At 38.3% G+C, this 11,053-nt stretch overlaps 2 protein-coding genes across 2 annotated transcripts; one reads left to right on the top strand and one right to left on the bottom strand.

Annotated features, from left to right (window-relative positions):
* Positions 1 to 2,544: 2,544 nt before the first annotated feature.
* LOC139193014 (uncharacterized) lies at positions 2,545 to 3,287 on the bottom strand. The gene is made up of 2 exons (XM_070815972.1): positions 2,818 to 3,287; positions 2,545 to 2,725 (listed from the first exon to the last, which is right to left on the bottom strand). The coding sequence occupies exons 1-2, from the start codon at positions 3,285 to 3,287 to the stop codon at positions 2,545 to 2,547; spliced, it is 651 nt and encodes a 216-aa protein (XP_070672073.1).
* Positions 3,288 to 7,457: 4,170 nt separating this feature from the next.
* Positions 7,458 to 8,203, top strand: LOC103445897 (small ribosomal subunit protein uS9). The gene has a single exon (XM_008384949.4). The coding sequence runs from the start codon at positions 7,604 to 7,606 to the stop codon at positions 8,039 to 8,041; it is 438 nt and encodes a 145-aa protein (XP_008383171.1). The 5' UTR covers positions 7,458 to 7,603; the 3' UTR covers positions 8,042 to 8,203.
* Positions 8,204 to 11,053: the final 2,850 nt, after the last annotated feature.

The following is an 11,053-nucleotide window of genomic DNA, read 5'->3' as shown; positions in this document are numbered from 1 at the left end:
CTCCGTCGGAGGTACTGTGCTCCACCGCCGTCCTCGATGGCGACCACTGCTGGGCCGACGACTTTTCCGACAAACTTTTCGACGACCCAGGGTGTGCGGTGGCAAGTGGCTTCCTAGACCATCACCCCATGGGGCGAGTGGGGGAACCTAATGTCTCTCCTTAAGTTTTTCGACGTATCGAATCTGAATCCGCTGTCTGTTTTCCTAAATTACATCATTTTAGTAGAGTTTTATTAAATGGTCTCCATTTGTGTTTAGGTGTTTCGGTTGAAAGTTATCCAGTCCTCCCTAGTTCGAGCAGTTCTCTGATAGCGGAATACTTGTGAGTGGACCCCTTCTTAAATTGCATGTTTTTATAAAATATTAGGATTGCATGCATTTCATATTTCTTGAATTGATTATGCTTTATGAGATGATTTACGAATTTTTAGATTTATGCTTTATGAAGAAATTATGATTTATTAAAATTGCTTTTGTGCATTATTTATGATTTATCAAATTATGTTTTACGAAACGTTATGAATTATTGTATTTTCGTATATGCAATTATGTGGATTTACGAATATGATTTATCATGGATTTATGAGATGAGGCTATGAGCTTTTGTAGTGGGTTGTCATACAGCACATCCATACAACACGAGTATGTAGACGTCTATGGCCATAGGACATAATTGAGGATATTTATGCCATATGCCCAGCTTCAATTGTGAAACCAGTGTCGGTGTGTGATGTTATATGTATATGTTTTTCCTTTGACGTAACCCAAAGTCATATAGCTTCACCTTTGGGTGATAGGGCCTACCATGTTTCTTCACTAGCGTAACTCAATGTTGTACAGCTTCACCTTCGAGTGATGGACATGTTATGCCTTCGAGTGACTATGATACCCTTGGTGAGTACAGTATTGATAAGATTTACGGATTTTCCTTCAAGCGGCTATACTACCATTTCTAAGCAATGTTTTATACGCACTGGTTTTACGAACGTTTTTCATGGCATGCTAGAGGCTTCATGCCATATGTACTATTTTATGTGTTTTCAAAATAGGGGGTTAGTATATTCAGAAATAAATCAATTTTCGTATTATTAGTATTAATATAAATTATGGTCCACTCACCTTTTATGTTTTTGCACCCCCCCCCCTCAGGGCATAGTGACTAGCGCCATTCCATTTACGTATGGATTTCTTTCATGAATAATTGTACCTTGATATTTTCCCTTTCACTAGTATTTCCGTTTGTGGTATGCTCTAGACATATTCGTACATCATTTATTTCGGATTTATGACCATTGAATATTCTATTTCTTTTATGCTTAATTTGGATCATTATTATTGCTTCTCATTGTTTGTGTATTCCTTGTGATTATTGTTTGCTGCATAATTTTTGGATTACTTGTTCCTTCATGTTTCCACAAATTCATATATTCATGGCTTTCGTCACTCTCAAGTGGCGGCTAGCACGTGTCATCCAAGTGTCATTTGGATATCTGGGTTGGGGCATGTCACCATAAACCCCGGTTACCCTTACCCAACGAAGCTCCCCCACATCACGCACATGTGCATTAATGATATGCTTTGAGGAAAAAGTGACATCAACTTCCAGCAAATCATCCCACCATAAGTTAAGGCCACCTGCCTTCCCGATTGGAGGTACATTGAATCCTCTTGAGAACCCAATTCGTCTCCTCACACCATCAATTCTATGATCTTTCATCTTAGTTTCCGAGAGAAAGATCATAGAGGGCCTATACTTTCTAATAAGCTCATGTAGGGCTCGAACTACAGTGTCCGATCCAAGACCACGACAGTTCCAAAAGAGGTGTATCATGGTGAACGTCTAGCTATTGAAGGCCAGCCGCCACCACCTTGGGAAATCTTGCTCTTTTTGCCAAAAGTGATTTCCTTTCTGGCTTAGAAACCTCATCCATATAATCCCACATGTCATGATATTCAACTGAGACTTCCTGGAGTTCCTCCTCTGCATATATAGCTCTCTCCATCATCAAGCATATCTCCCTGATACTCATTTTTTGCAGCCTCTTTGCGGCTCTTTCTTTTCTCTCATCCCTGCTTTCGATGTTCTTGACCTTTTTCTGAGGAGATTGGATCATTTCCAGGTCCCTTTGCTATGCTCCTCGCTTCGTTTGGCTGGCCTCGGCCTCCTTTGAATAGTGATCTCTGTTTTCCCTCCTCTGAGCATCCTCCTCCTAAATCTCTTGTATCATGACCGTTGGATTGCACCCATGTCTTTGTTGTAAGGCAAAGATGTGTGATTACGGAGAGCTCGTAAGCCTAAAGCCCATAAGTACTCGATGGGTCATGTGAGGAGAGCCTTCAGTCATTATCCACTAAGATTTGTATGTCTCTGCCTCTTCCCCGTACTTATCCAACACGTGCCATCTTTTCATTCCTCCGTTAGTATGTTGTGCCATTTTATTAGACCCAAGACCCACAGAGCTACTACCACCCTCCCAATTCTCTCCCTACTCCGTTGCGCCCTGCTCCGCTGAGTATCTAACTTCGTACTAGTTCTCATTGCACCTACTGGTCTTCTTTCCCCCCCACACCAATAGTCAGAGATCTGGGGGATTCCACCACATCCTGAATTGAAGCCATCTTGGTCCACTCTCCAAACCCAGCAGTACCTCCCTTTATTAGTTTGAAAAAGCAATCAGTATTTGCATGACTGATTCTCCCACATTGGAAACAAAAATCCTGCAACCTATTATATTGAAATTCCACCCAAGTATCCTTATTATTCTCCCTCGGTAGCCAACAGCCAATGGTTAAGGGGTTTAAGGTATTGACAATTACCTTCGCCGTAGAAACCCTCGTGCTTTGGACGGATCCTCAAATTCCAAAAATTCACCAATTTCCTTAGAGAGACGTCGTACATTAGTTTCTGAAGTGAGGCAGAGAAGCACCCCATGAATCTGAACCCAAAAAGGAACCATTTCCATCTTTATTTCCTCCAAGGCAAGTTCTGGATGCCATCTGTTTACAGAGAAGTTTTGTTTCATCACTAGCCAAGGTACCTGGTTGAGGATCTTTGCTGTTGTACTTTCATCTCGGACTGTTATGATAGAAGTATTTTCCTGGACCCATTTGACATCAACCTCCCCAAGCTCTTTCCAAGAGGACCGAAGAATGTTTCTGACACCCCACTTGTTCAAATTTCTGTTAACTAGGGCCGCACCAACCAGTTTAACCCCATGTTCCATAATCGACAGCTCCAAGGATTTTTCCAAGTGAACCACCAATTCATCAACATCCTGATGTGCCATATGTCCCTCGCTATGACCTATGCCTTAAACCACTTGTACAAAGGTGTACGAGAGATGGATTGTAGAGGCCCTACCCAAATGATCTTTTGAATGGTTATTTTTACTTTTCCTCTCAGCTCCTCTCTGTTTTGTTTGTTTTCCGAATACAAAGACCACACACAAAATTGTTGTTGGAAAATACCTTATCCCTGTGAAAAATGAACTCCTAGAGCTTTTAATTTCGGATCCAGAAGTAGTTGTATCCATCTTCACCTCATTAATTGTTGGAGCTATTAGGCAGCATTTACTCCTCATCTTCTTGCCGAAGCTACCAGATATGGAGTTATCCATAAATTACATCTGATGATTTCGTATGACGGTTGTGGAGTAAATATTCCCCCACCTACCCATAAAGTACCAGGTATATGCAAACCAGATATGCGAATCCCACCGACACAGAGCCGAGTCAAATCACCTCAAATCTGAAATTCTGACCGTGTAAGAAAGCATAAATCATCTTTTTATTCATCATGGATCTTGTTGGTGTTTATATATCACAATTTTTTCTAGTCTACCTGTGTGTTTTATACTACATGTATCATAGATAAGTTGGTTTACCTACCAATCACACATTATTGATAATCTATCTCAAATTAAATATGCTTATCTACCTATATCATAGATTATCTTGTTCTGTCCACCTTATATCATGGAGTGCATACACACATTATTTCTTGATGTTCTAATTCAAAGTAAAAGTATTTATCTACCTATATCATAGGTCTTTGTTCATAGTTTATCTATATCATAAGTTTTTGTTCATATTCTACCTATATCATAGTTTTTTTTAAGGGGACACTTTGGATGCAATCCCTAACTATTAATGTTTTTTGACTGAAACCTTTGTGATTTTTAGTTTTTTATTAAAATCCCTAACATTAATGTAATAATTAATTTCTATGTAGGTTATTATATTTTTAAATTAAAAATGAAATTTGTAGTTATTTATATTAATGAGATTTTAAATAAAACTCATAATTTATAGAATTAAAAATATTAAAGATAAATTATACTCTCCAATATATTGTGTATATATATATATATCTATATATACATATATACATGGGTACGTTCATCAAAACTAACCAAAAAATTATTGTACCAAAGCATAGGTGCATTTTTCAAAAACAAAAAAAAAAAAAGATATTAGGCTTAATAACATTATTAAATTTATTCTATTAAACTTGACATGGATACATTCTCAAATCAACGAAATAGAATGTACCCGTATAAGTTTAAAAAATGGATTACAGAAAAGATTGAATGAATTTTATATAAAAAATGGGTACATTTTATATTAAAGAAAGGGTGCATTTTTCATATAACAAATTGGTATATTTAAGAACGGGTACATATAAGATTAAAAAATTGAATTTTTTTTATATAAAAAATTAATGGGTACAGATTCTATTTTTTATTTTTTATATTTTGGAAATGTTTGAATTAAAAATTAATAAGGGTGTGAGTATTAAAACTCCAAATCAATTACTAATTTTTATTATAAAAATTATGTCACTTACATGTAATTCATTAATATATTAATGCTAGGGACTTTGATTAAAATCTAAAAATTGATAATGTCTTAGTCAATGAACATTAGAAACTAGGGATCTGATACTAATTTTCTCTTTTTTTTAATATCATTCATTTCAACTTAAGTCGTGGGTTTATGACATGAACTTACTTTTAACTTTTTTCCTTAAATAGTGGACTGAGGAAGTTGAAAACTCAATTTTTGAAATTCAAATTTGAGTAAATAATGCATTAATTAGGAAATTTAAATATATTTTTGTTTTTACTATAAAGGGCAAAACGGAAATAAGACGAGATCAATTAGACCTAAACTGGTAAGGACATCCAATTGGACTCAATCCGAAAGTAGCTAATTTTTTGAAGCTGGATCTAAATGCCCCTTAAATCTAATCGAATGTGCCTAAATTATTAATATTCTCATTACGTTTTCGTCTTAATCCTCAGTTTGCATTGAGAATGCTCCATCCACATTTCGTTTAGTTGTGTAATCCAAAAAGAAAGTGACATCTACATCTCATCTAGGGGTGGGTTCGGTTCCGTTTGGTTCGATTTTTTGCCAAAACCAAAAATCGAACCGAAATTACTGTTCGGGTCAGTTCGGTTCAGTTTTTAATCAGTTTGTGTTCGGTTCGGTTTGTATTCGGTTCGGTTTTTTTTGTTCGGTTTCGGCCCGGTTCGGTTTTTTTTTTTCCCAATAGCTAAAAAAAGTCCTAAGAAACATAAGCACCCAAAATAATATGAATAATATTGTTGAAGATTACTTCTCCAACATGAAATGACCATCAAAATTTCAACCCACGTCTCTGCAAAGGTCATAACATTACAGCAAGGTTAAAGATGTGAGTCCCAAACTTTAACAAAGTCATGGCAAGAGGTAAGAAATAAATTCACAAGAGCTCCAAGAAACATTAGTCATGTCAAAATTTTACATAATGGCAATGGAGTAGGGGTCAAGTACTGCAAAAACAAGATATAAATATATAGAAAAATCATATATGAGTGTCCCTCCTCAAGCATAAGAATGGAAACTATAAACATTCAAAGTTCAATTGCAATCAAGTCTTCCAAATTCCATGTCCATGCTTTCCATATTCATATAAAAATATTTTTCAATTACTATTAGCCATATAGAGTGTAATGCTCCAGAACTCCCTAATTCCATATTGACAAACAAAATCAAAAGGCTTACAATCAATGTTCATCACAAAATCAGAAGGCTTACAATTACTTAAGCAAAATATATGCATCAAAATCTAAAGAACCAATGAATAAGAAATTGGCAAATTGGGAAGCAAGCTGATCTCAACACAAAATTTCATCACCAGAGCAGAAAAATAAGCTCAAAATGCAGCAACCATCAAGTCCCAAACTTTAACAGGTTATGAGAACCAGTTCTATGAAAGCACACATCAAGTCCCAAACTTTAACAGGTTATTAGCAGTTGGAAATCTAATGGGGTTTAAAAGAAAAAAAAAACTATAGTTATACGCTATAAATCACGGAAAAAGGCAAACGTATAAGAGTCTAATCATCTAATCTAAGTGAGCTGAGGTGATATTAGAATTTAACTTCCTCACCGTGTACCAAAAGAAGAAGCCAACTTCCTCGAAACAGCAAGAGGAAGCTGACGGCGAGGTATGAGAGACTGTCGTGTCGTCGTGGGTCGCCTGGGATTCAAGACCTAGAGAGACAGAGAGTTTGAAAGAGACAGAGAGTGATTGAAGTTGAAGACCGAGAGAAAGAAAGAGAGGAGGAGGAGGAGGCTAACCTTTTGCTGTCAGGACTCGAAACGGTAAGAAAAAGCTGACGATAAGGACGAGGTGTGAGAGATTGAGAGTGAGAAGGGTCGCGCCTTCGTAGGTCGCTTGAGAGATTGAGAGAGACAGAGCGATTGAAGTTGAAGACCGAGCGAGAGAGAGAGAGAAGAGGCTCAGGCTGCACGAGAGGGTTACTAGGTTAGGGTTACAATGGAGGCAGGGAACAAGAGAGAGAAGAGGGGAATGAAACAAATAATAGGTGTGGCTGCTACTACTAGTGGCTAGGGTTAAAGGGTTTTGTTGATTTCTCAAAAAAATTAAAAATTCTCTGAAATCCTAGAGGCATAAAGGTTCGAACCCATGCGCTGCAGCTTGAAAAGCTTCACTAAAACCAACTTGGCAACAGGTTATGTTTTGTTATGATTGTATGAATAAACTATTTATAATATTGAAAAAAATAATTAAATATATATCGGTTTGGTTCAGTTTCCGAACCTTAAAAACCGAAACCGAAACCGAAACCGAACTGGCCAGATTAGGTTCGATTCGGTTTGACAGTTTCGGTTTGGTTTTTTTTTTGTTTGGTTTTCAGTTTTTTTTCAGTTTTAGGTTTTTTGAACTCACTCCAAATCTCATCTGGTCAATTTTAATGGATACATTAATATTCCATGTTTCACAAAATCCAAATTAAAAATTGCATGCATTAGTGTGATTTATTCATAATTTTACAACCCAACATAAAGTATGGGCCTCTAAAGATGGGCCGGACGGAAACAATGTAATGGCTCAGTCCAGAAAAAATACATTTTCCTCGGTACCCATCTTACTGTTGCTTCACAAAACAATCTCAGCCGTCCAATCAACCAAAAACCCTATATCTCTCTCTCATTTAAGATTTCTCACACTTCCGTCTCGCGCCTCCAAGCTCATAGCGAGCAGACACACAGAGCCCCCAGGAGAAGACCCCAAACCCTAGAGAGCAACGCCATGGCTGCCCCAGCTATCGAGTCCGTGCAATGCTTCGGTCGGAAGAAGACGGCGGTGGCAGTGACCTACTGCAAGCGTGGACGCGGCCTGATCAAGATCAACGGCTGCCCAATCGAGCTCGTCGAGCCTGAGATCCTCCGATTCAAGGCCTACGAGCCGATCCTGCTGCTCGGACGACAGCGCTTCGCTGGCGTCGACATGAGGATCCGAGTCAAAGGCGGGGGCCACACCTCCCAGATCTACGCCATCCGTCAGAGCATCGCCAAGGCCCTTGTGGCGTTTTACCAGAAGTACGTTGACGAGCAGAGCAAGAAGGAGATCAAGGACATCCTGGTCAGGTACGACAGGACTCTCCTCGTCGCTGATCCCCGGCGCTGCGAGCCCAAGAAGTTCGGTGGTCGCGGTGCCAGAGCCAGGTTCCAGAAGTCCTACCGTTGAGAGTATTGCCCCTTTTTCAATTTATGTTATTACTATCGCTTTCGTATCGAAATTGATCTCAATCGGTGTTTTGTTTTAATTCCTAGTTTTAATATTTGCTATGGATTTTGAAAGTGTTCTGGATGTTTATGCTTAGTTATAATTTGGTCATATTTTGAAGAATGATTGAATGTTTCTGGGCTTGGTTTTTTGGGTTTTCGATTCTTTGCTTAGAGAATGTTGCTCTTACTGTGGTTGATTGAGGCAGGTTTTGCTTTGATATTTAGAAATAAACTTAGGCAAGCTTTTAAATTTAGGCATCCTTTTATTGCTTAGGTTTAGTGAACCTAATTAGCTTATTCGTTGTTATGAAGTTACAATTGAAGTTGTAATTTTATGGAACCAAACTTGGAACAGGATGCCGTATTTCTCGAATCGGGAAAACATGAACCAAACATGTTTAGGGTGGTTGGAGTTAGGGGTGCAATTTGGGTGGGTTGGAAGGTCAACCCAATCCTAACCCAACTTTTACAATTCGGGCTCGGGTTCGGGTTAGGTTTCATTCGGGTTTATTTGGATTAGGGTTTACTTGGGTTGAGTTTGGGTTGCCCAACTTTTTTAAGTTTAATCTTTTAACAACTTTGTTTCCAAGAATTCCTAAAAAAATTAAACCAAGTAGCATCAAAGCTAGTTAACTCTAATTTCATAAATCAATCTACTATAAAGTTTAAGGATTTAGAGACTACGAATATGGGCTGACTAATCAAAGTCTCTTATTCCCTAAAAGCTTTAGTAAATTATAAAGGGTAATGTATTAAAAAGTTATTAGAAAGGGCATTGGTTTTTGGACTTGGCACACTTGGGGTGTAGTATGAGCATTAATTGATATAGGTTACAATTTGGTTAGATTGGGTTAGGTTAGTCGGGTTAGGTTGGGTTGGGGATGGACGGCAAATGATCAACCCAACTCAACCCAATCAATGAACGGGTTGAAATTGGGTTGGGTTCGGGCAGGTTATAACTAAAAGAAATCCGCTTGTTCGGGTTTAAAGTCGGGTTGGACATTGGCGGGTTTGGATTGGCCCAACCCAAGTTGCACCCCTAGTTGGAGTATTTAAGGTTAGGGTCCATTGGGTATGATTTTCATTTGATCTTTGCCCTAGAGAAAATTGGAAATGCATTTGCTTATTGTAATGTTCAAACCCTGGTCTTGGGTTTTATTGCCGCAGATGGTATATCCAGCTTCTACTATCCTTCTAACCTTTGCTTTAATTGGCCGAGGTTTCTTGCTCAGTTTTCCAAATGCTAATTTTTGCATCTGCTAGTGCCTATATCGTTTAATTGCCTTCAATAACGAAGTGCCATTGTCTGATGATTTCATTTTCATGTGCCTAACGAAGTTCTTTAGAAATTTCTGGGAAATCTTGATCAAATATCTAAGTTCAGCCCTGTTAAGTAATCGTTAGCAATATTTAATCTCCTGCACAGAAATCTTATGACCACACTACTTGTACAAGCACCATTCTTCTCTTATATAATTGTCTAGCAAATTTGCCTATCTCATTATTTATTTGGGTTTTGGCCGTTTGATCAAATTTCAACTGGTGTTTTTGACCCATCAGAAAGTTGGAACCCAGAGTTGCCCAGCTCATCCCCCTTGTCCTGCGCAACCTCCCATACCTCTCCCCCACCATCTCCCCAAACCTTGTTCCAACCCCAACCCGCCCAAACACCTCCACCCAAAGAATATAACCAACTGGCCACTGTGCTGTGCCTCTGTGAATAACTCGTCTACTGGGATGTCGGGTAGAGAGAGCATCGCAATCGTTTCCCCTTTACTTGAATAACAGAACTCAATCAACCTGTTAGCAACTGTTTTCTGTGCATAAAGGATGAAGAGGGAACGGCGCATTCATGTCATCGCTCATGTAACAATGCCGATGACGGCCTTGCCAAAACATGAAATGCATTTCACCCACTGCAAACAATGCCCAAAAATTAAACTAGTTATCAGCTTGTCAGGCATATGTTTTGGAGACCATATAAGAGAAGCTTTATTTAACCGATTCAACGACAACTTTCGGTCGCTTGTAAACGCGTCCTCGCATCGTTGCATTGCTGTGTACGTGTACTCATTTGGACGATATCCCTTCTCGATCATACCCTTGTTCCTTAGATCACTGAAATCCCGTAAACCCTCAAGCCCCCTTCGCTTTCGTTTCTTGCACACCTAATTGATTACCTCCTGACACGTATAATTATCTAGGACACGGTTCTTTGCAATTGTGATGTGCAGGAGTTGGGACACAAGTTACAAAACCCAGATATCATGAATTTACACTATGTTTGGATGAGGGAAATAAACTTGGAATTTTGGTAAAAGTCAGAATTTATAAATTAACATGCACCAATTCCCTTGTTTGGATTCATAAACATAGAAATTTAGAATTTCCGTATGGAAAAAAGACTTGGAATTTGGGACCTCCAATTTCAAGTTCAAATTCCATGTAAATAGGTGTCATTTCCCAATTTCTATGATTTAGAGTTTAAAAATAACAAATTCAGTATTTAATTTCATTGTTCTTTTAGATTAACCAAACAAGAAAATTTACAAATTCTTGAAAATAAAATCTTGTCATTTCAATTTCCGTCATTTTAAAATTATTTAGTAATCTTAAATTTCTTCATCCAAACATAGTGAGTAAAAGCAGCATTTCCAGGGACTAGTCCATCTACCAAAACCTACCAAAGATCGTAACCTCTTTCGAAACCTTGTTATCAACCACCTCTTGAATGCTTCTTTGCATCATTGCAGGGCTTAGCTGTAACCGTTCAAATAGGAGAACCCTACTCCTTTTGGTGCTTCCAAAGCTCAGTGAAACTAAAAGAAGGGTACTTTGTGTCTTAAGGCAGTTGAGTGGCTTATGTTGTAATCTATAAATCTCTTTCAATTGCTCCCCTTGTTCCTTTTGTTTCTCAAGAACTTTAGAAAAGTTGGCAACAAATGCACCTAACGGATAGTCCCACGAGTTT

The sequence above is a fragment of the Malus domestica genome, chromosome 16 (assembly GCF_042453785.1).
Source record: "Malus domestica chromosome 16, GDT2T_hap1".
Taxonomy (NCBI): Eukaryota; Viridiplantae; Streptophyta; class Magnoliopsida; order Rosales; family Rosaceae; genus Malus; species Malus domestica.
The sequence above is the reverse complement of the archived record's forward strand: the minus strand, read 5'-3'. Positions and strand labels throughout refer to the sequence as shown.